Here is an 18,961-nt window from a genome sequence, read left to right as displayed (position 1 = left end):
TTCGCCGCGCATGTAGCGAATGCCGTCGCCACCATTAGATCCTTGCGTCAAGAGAAATACTTGCACGCGCCTGAGCTCGTGAATAAAATCGTGGATAAATTAAATCTGATAGTGCGCTATGAATGGGCCAAATACAGGCAGTCTAACGTAGAAACACCCGGGTTAGTAGCAATTTCCGAGTTTCTTAACGAAATTAGTACTGCGGCCAAGCGCGTAAACCGACATAAGCCGTCTAACCGATCACGGAATGCAGTGAATGCGGTTTCCTCTGTGCACGAACCGAGAAGATCGAGCCAAGCTCTCTCTGGGTCTCGTGCCCCCGCGTTCTACCGTGATACGTCTAATAGATCGCGAAACGCGGTAAACGCTGTGCGCGAACCCAGTCGATTGAGCAACGCTCTCGCTGGGTCCGGCGCCCCCGCGTACTCTCGCGACGTTAGTTCGGATTCGGAGTCAGATTACCACGAAACGTACACGCGTGATACGTCTAATAGATCGCGAAACGCGGTAAACGCTGTGCGCGAACCCAGTCGATTGAGCAACGCTCTCGCTGGGTCCGGCGCCCCCGCGTACTCTCGCGACGTTAGTTCTGATTCGGAGTCAGATTGCCACGAAACGTACACGCGTGATACGTCTAACGGGTCACGGAATGCAGTGAGCGCGGTTTCCTCTGCGCGCGAACCCAGAAGATCGAGCCAAGCTCTCTCTAGGTCTCGCGACCCCGCGTTCTACCGTGATACGTATGATAGATCGCGAAATGAACGAAACGCGGTTTCCTCTGTGCGCGAGCCCAGTCGATCGAGCCACGCTCTCGCTAGGTCCCGCGCCCCCGCGTCCCTTCGCGACTATAGTTCGGATTCGGAGTCAGATCCCCACGAGTCATACACACGTGATACGGGAAATAGATCGCGTACTAATAAATCGACCGTAGCTCAAGTAAAGCACCGCGATGGCAATTTAAAGAAAAAGCCAGCGTCAACCGGAGCTAAGCCCAAGCGACAGATAGCGTCTGTCTCTGTCTCGCACGAAGCGTGCGCCATATGTAACAACGGCAAAGAACACGAAGTTAAGGAGTGTTCGAAATTTCTAGCCGCGACCGTACCTGAGCGCTGGGACTTGGCAAAGGGAGCTAAATTGTGCTTTAGATGTCTAGGCGCGAATCACCGTAAACTTTTTGGATGTAAATATGTCGCGTGTGGCATGAGTCAGTGCGAAGCCGGACATAATAAACTATTACACGGATTAAGCGCGGCCGCATCCGCGAACGGTAATAGTGTCCCGGCGGCACCTGCAGTACTCAATGTTAGGCTGCCGCAGACGTGTCTCAAAGCCATTCCTGAAGAGGCGTCGGAACCGTTAGGTACCGTCCAAACCCTCGCGCTATTTGACGAAGGCGCGGCAATGGCTTTGACGATACACGAAACTGCGGACAGCATCGCACCTGCGGTACAATTTGTTGGGCACATAAAGCCTAATACCGCGGAAGACGAGGCCTTACAACTTGCGAAACGACATTCTGAGACAGAATCATTAGGCGTTTCGCAGAAGGTACCTCGGGCCGACCCCGGCCAACGTGCGCTAGATTTGTTAGAAGCCACCTGCGAGAAGATACCGGGGGAGCAAAGGTATCACTCGGGCTTACTTTGGCGGTCAGATGACGAGAAACTCCCCGATAACCGAGCGCAAGCATTGAAACGGCTGTACAGTCTAGAACGAAAGCTAGACCGCGATGCGAAACTTAAAGCCGAATACGCAAAGCATATGTTACTCGACAAAGGTTACGCGGAGAAAATGAACTCGCCGCCGCCCCCCGAGGCACCCCGGACGTGGCCTCTGGCGCACTTCCCAACTTTTCAGCCGCAAAGCGGGAAAACGCGATTAGTTTGGGACACGGCAGCCACAGCTTACAGACGTTCGTTTAACAGCGCGCTGTTGGCTGGCCCCGACCTGTTAGAGTCTTTACAGATCGAAATAATTGAGCAAGATCGCGATACGTTACGTTTCGTTTGGTGGACAGGGACCGATTGGGACTCGCCTATACCCGTCTCACTCGCACCCGCGTGGCGATCGTTCATTATTAATAACGTACGATTAGTTCGCGCCACCGCTAGTATTCTGGTTGCCGCCGAGGTTTTCAAAGCCGCATTGTTCGCTAAGAAAACAGATATAGAGATAAATAAGGGGCATTTAGATTTAGCAGAGATATTACTAATCCGACGGAGTCAACATGCTGCATTTCCGGAGGAAATCAAGCTTCTGGAAACTGGGCGGCCACTCCTGAAGAAATCTCCGCTATACAAAATCGCTGTACAACTTGACAAAAACGGAATCATCGTACTAAATGCTAGAATCGATAAAAACACGCACATGCCTGTTTTACATGCAAAAGAAGATTTCGTCAAGTTATTAGTACAGCATTTTCATGCACTCTACAGTCACGGCAACCACGCGATCGTCATCAACGAGTTGAAAGAAAGAGCACCCCACGAAGAAGTTCTACATACTTTACTGCTAGAATCAGAGCACATAGTCAATTCCAGACCGCTGACACCAGTGAATCCAGATTTAGACATCGAAGCCCTGACGCCGAATCACTTTCTTATCGGTCGATCAAGTGCCATGTCGCCACTGGGTGTCTTCACAGACGCAATTATGTCGCTCTCTTCGTGGAAAACAGCGCAAACGCTAGCCGACCAATTTTGGAGGCGCTGGCAGCGGGAATACCGACCCAGCCTCCTCCCCAGGCCCGGTGCTCACCAAAACGTGAGAAAACTGCATGAAGGTGACGTAGTCATCATTGCTGATAGCTCCATGCCACGAGGAACGTGGCCCAGAGGCGTAATCGCCCAGCTATTTCCTGGCCCAGATGGTCATGTGAGAGTGGCCATTGTTCGCACACGCGCAGGTGACGTCCGCCGCCCAGTTTCTAGACTTATCCCCATTTACTCCGCGCATGAAGACGGTGTTGACACACGTGGGGGAGACTGTCGTAAATAGCTATTAGGGTTCATGTATGTGTTTAATTAGTCTCTACGTTTAGGTTACTATTTTTACTTTTGTATATCATGTTTTACTTTGTGCTCGTATATTATGTCAAATGAATTGCGTGGAATGTTTTATATCTAGTTATAAGTCTAGGATTCATGCTCCTTTCATACGTGCTTAATATTGTACCTATTTATAAGTCTAGGATTCGTGCTCCTTTCATACGTGCTTATAATTAACGAGATTGGCAAAAATATACATTACTGACTCTGCATGATACACCCACTAGTTGAAGAAGGTACCAAACGGCCTTGTGTTTTACTATATAAGGCAGAGCCGTTTCGTGGCTTATTCAGAGATATCAGAGACATCAAGAGAGCTTCACTCATACCAGCCTGAACACTCTCCAAGTGAATAAATCAAATATATGTGTTTTCATTTCACACAACACATATACCGGTAAATGGAGGTATAGCGGACTTCGAGACAGCACAGCGGCCAGCGCGTTCCAGCGGCGGATTTCTACGCTTCTCCCAACGAACCCCCACATCACGAAAAGCTACAGTCTACACTCCACAACTAAGATATACATATTGTTGTAATTGTAAATATGTATATAGATAATCTTAAAATGCTAGATTGTAAGTAATATTTGCATGCCTACACTCTCGGCGAGATGTGATGTTCGATTTAAGATGAATGTTACCACCTAATTTATGTACCACATTTCTGGCAAATAAACGATATTTCTATTTCTATTTCTATTTCTACATTTATTTCAGATCTTTTTGGCGATCGGCCTAGACCGGTTTAGCTTTACAAACACGGGAGGAGGCGTGCTTGTGAAATGTGAAGCCATACCGGTCTAGGCCGATCCTCAAAAAAATCTGGAATAAATCTGTAATCTGTATTACCTACTTAGTATTTAAGACTAATGCCTTGAGTATAATACGAGTACGAGGACCAGCATTTATTCAGCACGGCGCGTATAAAAACTAGCACAAAGGAAATTTATCACATTTAAACGAATAAGTAGTTAATAAAATATAACAACAAAGAAAGGGATAAAACATAATTAAACTAAATCAGGACCGTAAAGTTTTATGAAAAGGGGTAAATAAATAAAACAAAAAAGTATTATAATAAGATGTTATTTATTAATTTAAACATTTTGAAAGTACACTACACTCACAGTGTCACTGCGCGAGTTTGATTCGGATTTCACTGGTTATTTTTAGACAAGCAAATCACAGGATTCCACACATTTGACAGTTTAAAACCCGATCTTCACGATTGAAATTTTTATATTTGTGAATTTCAATGGCTTCTCTTACCAATCTTGGTATATAGTGGTGTCGAAATGACCTTGGGACTATGCAACTCGATCCAGTGATTAATTGTACCCGATTGTTCTTGACCGCAGCGATGTGTTCTTTAATTGATATGATATGATATGATATGATATTTATTGGTAAATATTTACATTTACAAGTCATCTTATTTACAATTATCTTACATATAACATTACAAAACATTACAATTAATAATAACATTTTATTAAATACATATATTCCTATATAATTTAGTAGGTAAGCGATTGAGCCAATGACCCGTGGCTATCGAAGAACTCGTCAATGGTATAGCAAGCCATTTCTAGTAGGACGGTTTTTAGTTTGCGGACAAATATTGCATCGCTAGAAGCTTGCTTAATTTCATGGTCGAGTATGTTGTACAGTCTGAGTTCTGCAGGCAATAATGCGTTTGGTCTGCCCAATGTGCGAACTACCACAACTGCACTCAACTTTGTACACACCAGGTTTTTCCAGAGGAATAAGTAATTGAATGAGCTTAACGCAACTGCATGCTACTGAGACTCGACTGCTCGCTCGCACGGTGGCACACGCCGCGAGAGGGGCGCGGGCGGGGCGGAAAGCGGGTGTACAGGCGCTCCCCCCGCTTATCTCTTGATTGATCGGATTAACCGATTATTTAATTTAATTATTAAGAAAATCGATTTAACAAATAATTCTTAGTAGAATGGAATATTAGTTTCGTAATGAATACAATAATTTGATCATAATGGGATTGAATGTTTTATCTTCGTTGTTCTAAATATTGTATGTTTAGTTGATTGAACTACCAAATCTTATGTAAATCAACAAAGACAAAATAATCAAATAAACTATTAAAATGTTCATAACTATTAACATATTTATCTGTTTTAATTAATTTGTTAAGGATTGAATTAACCTACGTTACATAATTATGCCAACAAGTTAATAATAGATGCAAAGTATACAATTGTTAGGATTAATAACATACCTACTTTATTAGTTCAATCACAGATACACTTATTGTTTTAAGTAATCAGCTTTCTTTGATTTATATAAGATCGTTATTGTTGTAATTAACTTAACGTCAACTAAGAGAAAACTGCTCTTAGTTGGTCTTCATTTTTTAGAGTGTAGGTACAATAAATTCCGCTGTACAAAGTGACAAACCAACCCAAGAACCGAACTTATTAAACAAAATACCAAGAGATAATTATTCTTGTACTGAATTAAAATTGAAGTCCATTAGTCAGGCACGTTTTACAAAACGAATCAAGCAAGTAAACATGTCCCTGTTTAACTTCAATCGTATCTCGGGCTTAACCCGTCAACTTATCGAATATAAATTCTCTTAATAATCGTTACCAATTACGTGAGCGTTCGGCCTCGGAACCCTCTAGTGTGCAAAAAGGTTCCAACGTCCAGTAACTACGTAGGATTACAATCCTTTTACCCATTTGCTTAAGGAACATTTTAAATTGCGCAATGCTCCTATGATTGGTGCTTAGCGCGAATGACTGCCGCGAAGCCGGTCCGCGTATCTGGAGATATGCTGGACATTATGAAACCGCTGCTGACAAACTACCTAGTGTTACGTGAATGTGCCCTTTCAGACCACTCGCCACGGTCTCACGAGTTAGCTTATTATTTGGATAACCTTATCAAAATAATAGACGGGCTCGATTACTTCCCGACTTGAAAGCTGAGACCATTTTCACAACTTTCACAAGCAATGCTTTTCCGTTGTGCTGGATTGCTAATGGTGTTACGGAGCAAGGGTTTCTAATAATCAATACTTACTTTTTATTTTCTTTTGATCATTCATTAGGTTCCCATTAGTGCCCTTTGTATCTCGCCTTTCAAGGTCTTTATTTTAATCGCAAAGGTCACGCAGGACACCAGGCTCCGAAAGGTTAATCCTCCCGATTACCATTAAACAATAAGGAAAGATATTCAAGGTCGTTAGCAATTTATTAATCTTAACTGATAATTATCTACCGCAGATACGAACCGTGTAATCGCAATTGGCGGACAATGACATTTAGGCGCGACCTCTCTGTGCGCGCCGACACCGCACCGATCGGTTATCACGGCAGTCAAGTTCACGGCCCTACCGCACCGCGAAACGCTTCCTACTCGCACAAATTGCTCAATACACTCTTCCGTATATTGAAAATAAAAATGGAGTGCAACAGGCGAAACAATATTATTGTGGATACGGGATTTAAGAGCGACCTTTCTCCTGCTGTATCGCGCGATTTGATATCGCCCGTGGCTGGTTTATCGCCTATCGCGGCGGTCAAGTTCACGGCCCGGTCCGACGTCCGATACACCAGTGCGAAACGATTTCTCATTCAACAGTTAAGTAGGTACCGTACTTATTTCTTGTACTGTAAGTACCTAAAGATCTGTTGCGTCGAATTCACCAATGAAAGAATCCACACCTACCACACCAACCACAGTTACAATTTTGGAACGATAAAGGAACATGCTATTCAGTAGGTAATCACAAATCAATCTGACCCGATATTCAGGATTTCAGGCTTTTTTTTACCTGAGTACTAAGGAATACGAATAAATCATAGTAACGAGATAAATATAATCGCAGATTTTACCCTAGCTAAGTAGGTTAACTTTCGTTTACCTATGTGTTAACATTGAGCCAATAGAAACGACCTTTTACTGTCTTTTGTTAAAGTCACGAAGTATGTGAAAGGTAGCTCTCCATTTTACTTGTATCGAGCATGATTTATCTTGGCTTCGACTTGCCGAAGGCTAGGAAGATGTCAATTGAGCATGCTCACCCGAAGGCTACACAAATGAGGACGCACCTTAACACATCTCGCAGACGCTAGAAACCGCTCAATTATGCGCGGTACGTGTTTGCGCGTGCTAAGTGCTTTCTAGCCTCATTCATTACGCATTTAATATCATCTCCGAACCTCAATAAGCGATAATTTCGTCTGTTGTTCTGCCGGCGTTTCCCGGTCATCGACCCGACGATCTGTTTGTCGATTGTCGACATCCACACTCGTAGTTAATAGCAAAAACAATTTCAACACAAGGATAGTTTTTGTTGCGTCACTGCGTCAACGACACTGCCGAGAACAGCCATTTACTTGGTTAAATGGAAGTCTTGTTGGTTTTTTCAATTATTTCATCCTAAATTGGTAGATTTATTGATGTATTTTTGCAATATGTTCTGGATTTTCGCGCTTCGTTAGTAATCAATTGTTGCGCTCGTTGCGCTATTATTCAGCACTTTGGTTTCGGTTTTTCTCAAAAATAAAGCCTTAGATTTAACTTTTAACTATACCGAACGTCATATCCAACACTTTCTGATTTTTACCGAGCAGATCAGATGATTCAGAGATTTTCTTGACATCTAGAAACTGTAGAGGAAATATTATTATCAGGCGGTACATACGTATATTGAAAGTTAAAACTACAACCTAATATACAACAGCCATTTGCGAGATGCAATATTTCTCAGCACTGCTATAACTTTTACATAGTTTCGCTTGTTAGCTAGGAGGTATCGTGAATAAAATCGACACCGAAGACCGTAATGTATGCGATAGCGATAGCATATTGTTTGTTTGAGGCCCGCTGTCAGATATAAATCTCCGCAGATCACGAGCCCGTTAATGTGATATTCGTGTCGGCGCCGTCTGTATAACCGTTATCCCATTGTCGATTCAAATGCTCAGAGCTTTCATATTTGTCTATGTAGCAATTGTATTATTTCGCTGCATGCCCCAGATGGTACAGAAAGCTCTGATTCGAATGTGTTTGAATTCGCCAGGCCTTATTCGATCGGAACAGTTATGCTGATCGCGTCATTAGTCGCAGCTCTGAGTGGCAGCCGAGTTGCGAAATAATACGTGTAATTGGGAATGGAATGGACCACCTACTTGCGTCCTTGTTGTGGTCAGGCTCTCAGGCTTGAAACATTGTAAGATCAGATATTATCTGTGATCAGCACGCCTAACTTTTTATTAATCGACCAATCCACAACGGCGGCAATTAATAAACAAATATTAGCTGCACCATCAATGCATCCCTGATATTTTATGGATTATTTAGTGGGGAATCCACTTTGCCTTAACCTAGTTTGTTTTGTTAGTGTCATGATTCTAACAAATGCTGGTATAACAGTAAATTCTAATACCGAAATCCGAGCTGGATATAAAATAACAAAAGTGCAATTGCGATATCATAAAACCTGGACTGTTGGTAATAATTTTACCTTAACCACGGCTAGTTTTTATTGTTTATAAATTCATTTTTAGTTGCAAGTAAACCTGCACGTAGGACAAGTTTATGGGGTAGTTTCCACGGCGATTGATATGCGGCCGTGATAAGGCCGTCGGCCACGCGACATGTGCTCAACCCCTTCCAGAGGGTTGTTCGCCCTTCCGCCTTATTGATTAGCACCCTCGCCACCAGCTTAATAGTAAAAACAACACTCCGAATAACCCAGCGTTTATTCATTGCCTAGGTACAGAATTATATAGAGTAGAGTAAGTACTAGATTTTCAATGAATAAGTTACGCTACAGAGCCACGATGATAACAATCGTTGATGGAAAACGCCAATCGAAACTTAAATAATGTATGGAAATTGATGACGTGACATTTCGTAGCATCTGTCCGATGTACGATAGTCATCTTGGCTAAACCCCCAGATATTTAAAGTCGAACAAGGTTCAAATTTTTTCGGAGGTAGGTACCTTATACTACAACTGCTTACGCTCAAATTCCTACTTGAGACTGTTCGACGGCGCTACGGCTTGCCTCTCACGATCTAGGATTGAAATTGACGGAGCATTAAAATATGATCACGCCTGTCAGCTCTCCATAAATAACACTAATGATTTCCTTCTCGTTTTTTAGAATTACTGAACTGAAATAGAGCAAGATATTTATAACTTCTATTAAGAATGTGGGGCGCTCTAAATTTATACTCACAGTCAGGTGTTCACTGTTCCGATTAATGGACTACACAGCTGTTAATTAAATGGCATTGTCATTTTATTAATCCGCGATCAAGTATGTTAATAGGCAATACCATTTACAGGAACATATAGCCAGTCATTAAATTTTATGTCGCCGCGCATATGAGATTTGAATGGCTAGTTGGTGTGTATTGCGGTCACCTAGGGCCATATACGTAGACTACCCCTCATAGGCTCAAACGTGACTGCGTTTACGAAGACTTACAGTTATCAAATCTCCCTGGTCGTTCCCTCTCCAATGTGCCCTTTGGCTTCTGTCCATTCACACCTCTTTTAGACTTTCATCAGAGCAAAGCTTAGAGGAAATCGAGTCCTTTTCTTCGGTCCACTTAGTTTGAGACTGGCTTCTACACTTAACTGTGATAAAAAAACTGTGATAAACACAAACAAAATGCCATACAATACCATGATTCGAAACCGACTTCACCGACTAGGATAGAACCTGTTAAAACCATTTGACAGTTGACTCAAACGACAGCCAATCATTTTCATTTTATGTCTTGCGTAGTCATCACTCATTTCTTCTATCACGCAATTCGCGCATAACCAATAGGTTCCATCTAATAAGTAAGTGATCTGCGTCGTTACAACACCTCTGTCGTGGCAAATCGCTGCTCGGCAATTGCACTCACCTCACTCGCTAACTCGCAATAATGATATTTATTAAAGTAACGAAATATAGGTCTTGCCTTTTACGGCTTTGATTTGCTCAGATTATGACTGACTACAAGAATTACCTAAGCTACATGTTATTTGTGGTTTCTATTCTATACATGACTGATATCTATAACCTTATGATCGAATGTCGTTATCTACCTAAAGTCCGATAGACTAAGTAGAGAACTGTAAACTATTTCGATAAATAAGTGCCTATAACCTAAAAAAAACTAATTAGAACCTTTTCTTGTCAACAGTTCGTAGCACAAACGCCGGAGAGCGCGGTCAGCAGCAGCACGTCGTCGTCCTCCTCCTCTTCGTCCTCATCGTCCTCGTCGTCTTCCGACTCGGACTCGGCCGAGGCCGCGGGCTCTGCGCACGCCTCCCCGGACGACTCCAGCGCTGCCCTCGTCGCTGCTTGCCAGCTGCAGGTAATGTGTACTAGCCTGACAGTTCCCTCCATGCCCATCCTCGTCGTCCTCCGACTCGGACTCGGCCGAGGCCGCGGGCTCGGCGCACGCCTCCCCTGACGACTCCAGCGCTGCCCTCGTCGCTGCTTGCCAGCTGCAGGTAACATTTGTATTAGTGTGTACTCGCTACGGATCTGTGTCCGGCAGTTCGGCTTGCCTCGGGTTTTTGAAGTTAGCATTAACAAGGTTCGACGGTTGATGCCGCGGCTTTCGCTATTTACAAGTATGTAAAAACAAGTCGTTATTTAAAATCCTCAAAATTTTGTACAGGAGTAGTATTACCTATATTCCAAATTGCAAAATCATCGTGACGATTCAATTGAGTCCTAAGCTACCAACCTTAGAGCTAATATCTTTTGATAAATAAATAAATATCTTCTGGTATTTACTTCGCTAAGACGCTAACTTGAAATTTATTTCCAGGTTATCGATGATGCGGACCTCGCGGAACTATTTCCGGAACAAACATCGAGCGCGGCGACGCAGCAGCCCAACTTCCCCGCGTTTGTCGGCGCCGCAGCAGCTGACAACGATGACAAATCCATCGCCGACAATGGTGAGTACTGCGCTACACGCCCTCCTAATATCTATCAAGTCTACGAGTCGCTGACATTTCATGTCTATTTCAGGAGACGGGTCGAGCAGCGAAATGGAGCTCACGCCGCAGTTAGTGACGGCTGCGATACAAAGGGCGACGGCGGATTCGTCGGGCTCGGAAAACGAGTGCTCCAATCCGGGCGTCTCGCACCCGAGCACCACTCATTACGCGTCTAGTCTGTTGCAACAGTTTAATGCGCAAACACAGCTACTTAGCAGTAGCACCGCGCCGCTCACGCCCATCCCCACCGTCACGGCGCCGCTTGCCTGCGCGCTGCCCGCGAACTCCATCGAAGGCGTCGGCACCGTCAGCGACTGCGTTCTAGGCCAAATAAACACCTTGCCCGATATACCGCCTATAGCAACTAACTTCTTAAACCCCACACAGCATCTGAGCCCCCAACAAACGGAGGAGCTCTCGCAAATCAATCAAGATCTCGAAGAGATCACTTCAGTATCGGAATCGGTGGGGATATCGATACCTAATCCACCAAGTCTCGAAGACTGCGTGGATAATAATGACTTTATGAATATAGATATTACACAGGGTAGCTCAGAGCTCGGAACCGCAAGTGATATGTTGAAATGCTCTTCTTTATCTGTAGTTAGTTCTGATCTAAATCCAATGAGTCATATTGATCCTCAGAAATTAGATACAATCAGCACAAATTCTGTTGAATCTCAAGAAGATGTTAAGAATGTTATTGTAGAATCTAGAAGAAAACGAGGGCGACCTCGGAAAGTCAGAGAACCTGCAAACGATTTCAGGAGTAAAGCAGTAGAATCTCACGGTGAAGGAAAATCTGTACTAATCGGTATAAATGATTTTCATAATAATGATCCGCCTAACGTCTCCCCCGATTCTGGTATACTTTCCAATCACAATTCTCCTACACATTCCCCGCTACGGCGCCACGACATCGACGAGCCGCACGGCAGGCAGAGCAGAAAGTCTGTGCAGAAAGAAAATAACACGAGGGAAAGAAGAAACATGAGATCTAAATCTGCAAGTAGGAATACTGCGCACTTGCGTTCCGACTCCAGTGATAGTGAATACCAGAAGAAGAGAATAGAAAATGAAATTAAACAAATCAAAACGGAAGCGCCCTCCCCAGTCCCGTTAAAGCAAGAACAAAATAAGTTCGAGAAGGCTAAGAAAAATGACCACAAATTAGACATAGCCGCACTTGATCGAATGCTCTACGCGACTGACCGAGTGCTGTATCCTCCAAGAAAGAAGGTCGGGAGGAAACCTGTAAACAAAACTAAAATTACAAAGAGTCCCAAGGCGGCGAAAGATAAAAACCACTACGACTCTGCCGATAGTGAGGAGGAGTCGGCACCGGCCAACAGGTCCGTTTTATCCGGGGTTTATGCTAAACGTAAAGAAGTTAACAGCAAGCTGGCAAACCTTCCCAAGAAGAATACTAAGTCTTTCACCAACACGTGGAGAGATAATCAGAGTGAAAACGAAGCCGCCGCCGACGACCCTTTGGACCCGACGTGGAAAGAAATTGATCTAAACCCCAAGTACAAAGATATTTTGTCTGGTTACAAAAGCGATCACGAGTTCAAACCGTACAAGAGCTGCAGCAGGCTGATGGAGTCCGGTTACAAAAGTGACTACGGGTGTAGATCGGGTTACAAGAGCGACTACTATCGTTCCGGGTACAAAAGTGACCACAAATCTGGTTACAAGAGTGACAAGTCCGGTTACAAAACGGATTACAGTGTCAGGAGCATGAGGCGGCGCATGAGGAAACTCAAGAAAACGAGATCAGTGAGGGACAGGTCTTATTATAAAAATCAAAAGCATTTCGTCTCCGATCAAGAGATTCTATCATTAGCTAACAAAACATTTAGCAGTCTCACTCTTGGCCACAGTTCAAGTGACTCAGATTGTGAAAGTTACTTGAGAAAACCTAACGCTAGTCCTAAATATGTCAGTGTTTGTACTAAATACCCAGTGCAATCGAAGTATAGCTTTGGTTTCACGAAAATGAACCGTAAACATGTACTTCGATTGAATTCCTCGGACCCGTTTGCGCCGGGCCCGGTGTTCAGTGGCCTGCAGAGGCCGGTCACTACATATAACATATTTAAAGTTAGCCACAATAACAACAATACCCTACTCAAATCTCCATCAAAATCAAACCATTCTGGACGAAATTTGCCTGGACTGAAACCGACATTTACGCATAAATTTGGAGCGCTGCCAATCTGTACCGTTTCGAAATCGCACGGATCTAAAAGCAATTCTAAAACGTCTCCGAAAAAGTTGAAAAATTCAAATACACAGTTCTCACAAAGCGCGAAAAAAGAAAGCCATGCCAAGCAAATTCCTAATGTTTTCGAAGGCGCCAAAAATAGCTACATTCCGAATAAATCACTCACCAGAAATGTTTTTCTAAACGTCAAGAAAACGCAGATGAAACCGTTGCTGCATGTTCGAAAACACAGAAGGACTGTAGTTCTAGCGCCGCCCAAAATCAATTTAAAACCTTCCGAAAGGCCTTCTAGAATTACCATCAAAACCGAGAACAAACATCATAGGCATCGAAGTCGAAGAAGACACAGATCGAGATCGGTGTCACGATGTCGAGAGTCATATACGAAATCTATAGACACGATAGATCAAAAGTTCACTCAGGACATGGACAGCTTAATAGGGAACTTTATCAAGTTGTGTCAAATTGCACCTAAATTAATAACAGGCATTGGTACGCCTCCAGTAAAAAGTGTCGACAAGCCTCCGCCTGAACCAGCAGCCGCCCCAAAAGTAGTCAAAAGGGGTTCCAAAAAAAGAAAGACATCTGACAACCAGGAAACAGTCACACCCACTACGAAACGAAGGCACAAAAAACAATTAACAGAATCTCAAAGCAAGGGCGGCAAGGACACCAATGAGCACAAATTACCTCTTAAAAAGAGACATTACCACATCAATTCATCCACAAGCAACTCCTTAAGTTTGAGTTTAGTTACAGCTGAGTTTGACGAAAACTTGAAAAGTGGAACTAATCCTGAACAATTTCTGTGTACAGAGACAGACTGCATGGGCGAATTACGCAGTAACAGTCAGCAAGAATCTCCAAAACCAAAAGTTTCACACGAGAAGGTAAAAAAGGGTTCTGATAATGTCAAAGGTGCTCCCACTTCAGCAGTGAGTCAAGACCCCAAACTACAAAACTCTGATATTACAATTAAGGTGTCAAAAACTACTTTCAGCTCCGTGACTGATAACCTGGTCGTGAAAGTCGACGAAAGTAGTCCGTGCCTAAGTAAAAATCATTCTCCAAATTCCTTGAACGCCACTGACGATGAACTCTCTATAAAGAAACCAAGTGCAGAACAATCAGAACTATCGAAAAGAATTTTCGAAACATCTGATAAGCTCAAAGCTGTGCACAAAATAGTTCACGATTTAGAAAAATCATTGCCTAAAACCAAGGAATCTGATATCAAAACAGAAACATTGAAAATGGACACACACAGAGTTTCTTCTCCTAGATCGGAAAGAAAAGCTTCTCCAATTCGCCACACGGCACCTATTGTAACACCAAAAAAGCGACACAGACTAGAGGCCGACAAAATTATATCTAACTCTAGTTTGGACCAAGTTGTACAATCTTTATCTAAAAAGTTAGCAGAAGACAAAACTGCCGGCGCGAATATTTGTAAAGACGTCAATCAAAACAACTCCAAGGAAGAGATAAAAGAAGACCAAAAATCTGAATCCGTATCACCTCATAATGAAACATCCGCGAACAATTCCTCTTCCGATCCATTAAAGAGCATGTCAGCTCGATCGTTATATAAAAGTTCAATACTGCCTGCCCAGAAATCAGAAATAATGACTCGTAAGAAAAATAGGTTAGAAGGCCTGACAAGTAATTTAGTTTCAAAGATAAATCCAAGTGCAGCGACCAAGGTGTTGGACACACTTCTGAACAACAATATACGGAAATCAATAGAATCCCGTATCCTTGAAAAAGAAAAGGTAAACTCAGATCCAGTTAAGTCATCAGACAACAAAGGCAGAGTGAAGGAAGTTGCTCAAGTCAGCACTAGAGCAACTGTTATTAAATCCCCGGTGTCTAAAGGGAAGGTAATGGACACAAAAAAGACAAAAGTATCTGATCTGGCTATCGAACAGTCTTCAGTTGTCAACATCGACAAACCAACGGGCATTTTCGAGTCGTCAGTCGATTTGGAAGATCAAATACCTAAGTCGTCTATCTGCGTCTCAAATGCATTAGGAGATGCGAAGTCTAAATTGAAATCTAAAAGTTCAGACAGCAAAGGTATAGCGTGTCTCCTTACGCCGATAGATACCGAGTCGGAAATCCCATTACCTTTAATTTCCGAGACGCCGGAACCGATTATAAGGCCGAAGCGAGGGGAGTCCATAGCGTCTGTATTATCAGATAAAATCCAGGAGACAAGTAGCCACAACTTACGTCAACCCAAAAGAAATCTTAATAATGAGAATGATGACGGGCGTGACAAGAAGAAAAAGAAAACCATTAACAACATTATAAAGGAAAGCAAACTCTCCATGTTATCAACTAAACTGCTGGTCCCTAAGATTCAAGCAGAGAAGCTGTCTATGGCCGAGTGTATGAAGAAAATGAACTTACCAGAAAAGAAATCTGAGGTCACTGATTCCAGCGACAGCAAAACAGGGGACACTACGAAGAAAAAGACAAGGAGGCGGAAAGCTATTAACAGAACTGGTTTTCCAAGCGTCAAGAGGAAAAAGAAGAAATTGGATCCTAATAGTAGTCACAACGCGACTACGTCTGACAGCCATCTGACATCCGAGGACACTGATAACAACTCCGCGTTTGACAGAGTGCCTAAAGACGGAGAAGCGATGAACAGTTTCTTGGAACGCACTAGTAACAAACCGGAACTCAAGGTTGTACTAAATAAAGACGAATGTCCGAGGCAGCAGGCTCGCCTCACAGTCGTGGCTCTTGAAAAATTGCAAGGAAAGGTAGTCAATGAAAACAACAACAAAACTGCTGGCAGTACATTGACCCCCAACACAGCTAAAAAGAGCAGTGGTTCATCCATCTTGAGAGCTCCGGCTCTACAACTGAAACAATCTAAGACTGATAAGGAAATCAAAAATCACGTGAATAAATGGGAGGTAATGAGTGAGACAGACAGCATACCGTCGCTGACTAGCTCTCTCGGTAACGACCCTGAAGACAGCATACCGCTCAGTTTGCTAAACCTGAAAGCCGATAGGCCGGCAAGTCAGATGGAAGGCTTGAAGCGCAAGACCCGAGCGATGTCTCCCTCTCAAGAAATCGACGAAATTCTTACCAAGAGGAAAAACGTCGAGAAAAACAGCAAAGTAAGTTTGCGACCAAAATCGAGTTTGGCCGTTTTGTACCCTTGCGAAAGGAGATTAACTAGAAGTTCGGACAACACCAATGAAGAAGGAAAGAGCAAAGCCAAAACCGATCAGAAGGTGGAAACCCCGAAAGAAACACCGGCTAAATCGGTGAAACCCTCTATCACAACAAGGCGAAAGTCTCGCTCGTGTCAAATGAACAAGAAAACCGCCGAAGTCCACTCAAGTTCACGAGAAAGTTCACTAGATACGGTCACAAGTCGCAAGCCGTGTTCTAAATCTCGCGAGCCGTCGGTGGATACCCTGCGAGACCACGACGAGAACGACCCGCTGCCGCTGCACGAGAAAGAGATAGACTTCGAGAAGAGCATCGATGTGCTGTCGAAGAGCATCATCAGCAAGAAGCGGGTGGCGTCATCGCGTGACGACAGCCCGGCCGGCAGCGACCGCGAGAAGCCCGTGTCCAAGCGGAACCCGAGGCTGAGGAAGAAGTTCCTCGTCGCCGGCTTGTTCTCCGACTACTATAAGGAAGAGTAAGTAACAATAATACCTCTTCCTATACTGTTATTCAAAGGACGTAAATCGCTTTCTGAACAAACAACTTCCCTTTTTAAGTTCATTTTTAGAATCCATTTAGCTTTAACTTAAATATACATAATTGGTTTAAATGAGTACTTTATTGCGCGAGGAGAATTAATTAGTATTTTAATGTGATAAACTTATATGGTTCTTACACACGGCAGATAAATATCAGCCGCGTATTTTGTATAGCATTAAATTGAAAAATATAGCGAACTAAGGCGTTTTTATTTGTACATAAGATTTTCATTCGTCTTTAAAATACAGCATATTTACAATAACTAAACTTTTTTTTAGTAACAAACCATCGGGTAAAACCAAAGCTGCACCGACAGCCGGGGCAGTAATTCCCTCCGGGCTGCTCGCCCCGCCACCGTATTGCGAGCGCTGGGTGCGGCGCCGCGCGCAGCCCTACGCGTTACCATACGACATCTGGTGGCAGCACCACTACAACCAACCAGTGCCTTCGTGGAACTATAAGAAGATACGCACAAGTGAGTAGTGAGCCATAGAGGGAGCGGAGAATTCTCGGGGTCCTTATTGCTACGCCGCCGTACTTTGAGTGCCAGTTCTAGATAGAGATCCAGGCGATAGAGATTTCACGTATGAAATTCACTCAAAATTGTAAAAACAAATATTTGTATCAAATCTCTATTTCTTTTATTTCAGTCACATGCATAAAATTACAGCTAAGGATGCCAAAACGCTTATGCGGTAGGGACAATACATACAATCAGAATCAATCATAGTCTAAAGATTAAAACAATACCCCCTTATTGAACGCTACGCCTATCGTGCGTGGCGCGTCGTCGTGAACCTTGTCAGAAAGTCTATTGACGTCTTTGGCGGTGAGTATATCCTCAAACTGTATTGTTACAGACGTATACTACGACGTGAAACCATCAGCGGAGGAATGCGAGAGCGTGGCGTGCCACTGCGCGCCGACCTCGAGCTGCAACGAGGACTGCATCAATCGGCTCGTGTACGCCGAGTGTTCCCCGCAGCTGTGTCCGTGCGGGTGAGTATATAGTATAGACCCGATTTCACGTTCGTGGCGGTTGTACTGCCACGGCAAAAGGTTCAATTTTAAATGGCACGCCTCTGCCTACATAGTTTAGTAGTCTAGTATATTTACATGCCACTTAATACCCATTGCTGAGGGTCGTTGCTTAGTGGACAAATGTTTATCTAGCTTGCCCGATTTTCGGTTATATATATCTCAGGGACTTATGCACCAACAGGAATTGATGCTTGAAACATTCAGGTGTTTCAAGTAACATTAATGAAACTATTTTGATTACAGGGACTTGTGCAAGAACCAGCGAATCCAGCGGCACGAGTGGGCCGGCGCCTTAGAGCGTTTCATGACGGAGAACAAGGGCTGGGGCGTGCGGTGCAAACAGCCCATCACCTCCGGGGACTTCATACTCGAGTACGTCGGCGAGGTGGTGTCCGACAAGGAGTTCAAGGTAGTACATCTTTTGGTTTTCTTTGGCCCTTCTAGCTGTAAAAGTACTGCGCTTTTCGAAAGTCAGCAGCAAGCAAGTGTCAGACTAAGACGTTACGTCGAATGGTTCAGCGTCGTGCGATTATGTTGTTAGAAACTGAACGATTGAACATCGCATTCCGTGTCAGTATACATGTAAAAACTTGTCCACCTTATACGTAATTAATATCACTGTTTTCATGTGTTCTGTGTCTAAACTACGTTGCAGTTTCTATCAACATCAAACTTTGCAGACAAAGCGCATCTTACGAGTCGCAAGATTTTGAACCTTCTATGCTGTAGTCATCCATATTTAATATATGAGCGCCAATGAGGATTCGAGCTCGTGTGTAAATATGAATTATCACTTACTACCAAGCAGAAGGTTCAATTCAAATTCCGCGCGCCGATTCTGGTCGTTTGATGTGAATTCTACTACAGGATTTACCACTATAAAACGGCAAGGTTTGCTCT

The 18,961-nt window shown here is 43.5% G+C and overlaps 1 protein-coding gene across 2 annotated transcripts in view; it reads left to right on the top strand.

Moving 5' to 3' along the window:
* LOC134798680 (histone-lysine N-methyltransferase ash1) overlaps positions 1–18,961 on the top strand; it is a 93,268-nt gene that overhangs the window by 60,582 nt on the left and 13,725 nt on the right. For both annotated transcript variants that reach the window (XR_010145247.1, XM_063771050.1), the window contains exons 4-9: positions 10,248–10,421; positions 10,884–11,016; positions 11,090–16,955; positions 17,299–17,495; positions 17,881–18,019; positions 18,305–18,470. Coding sequence is in view for 1 of the 2 variants with exons in the window: in XM_063771050.1 (XP_063627120.1) it covers positions 10,248–10,421; positions 10,884–11,016; positions 11,090–16,955; positions 17,299–17,495; positions 17,881–18,019; positions 18,305–18,470 (6,675 nt within the window). In the remaining variant the exon portion in view is untranslated. The remainder of the gene's footprint in view (positions 1–10,247; positions 10,422–10,883; positions 11,017–11,089; positions 16,956–17,298; positions 17,496–17,880; positions 18,020–18,304; positions 18,471–18,961) is intronic.

This window comes from Cydia splendana, chromosome 17, assembly GCF_910591565.1.
Source record: "Cydia splendana chromosome 17, ilCydSple1.2, whole genome shotgun sequence".
In the NCBI taxonomy this organism is placed as follows: domain Eukaryota; kingdom Metazoa; phylum Arthropoda; class Insecta; order Lepidoptera; family Tortricidae; genus Cydia; species Cydia splendana.
The sequence above is the reverse complement of the archived record's forward strand: the minus strand, read 5'-3'. Positions and strand labels throughout refer to the sequence as shown.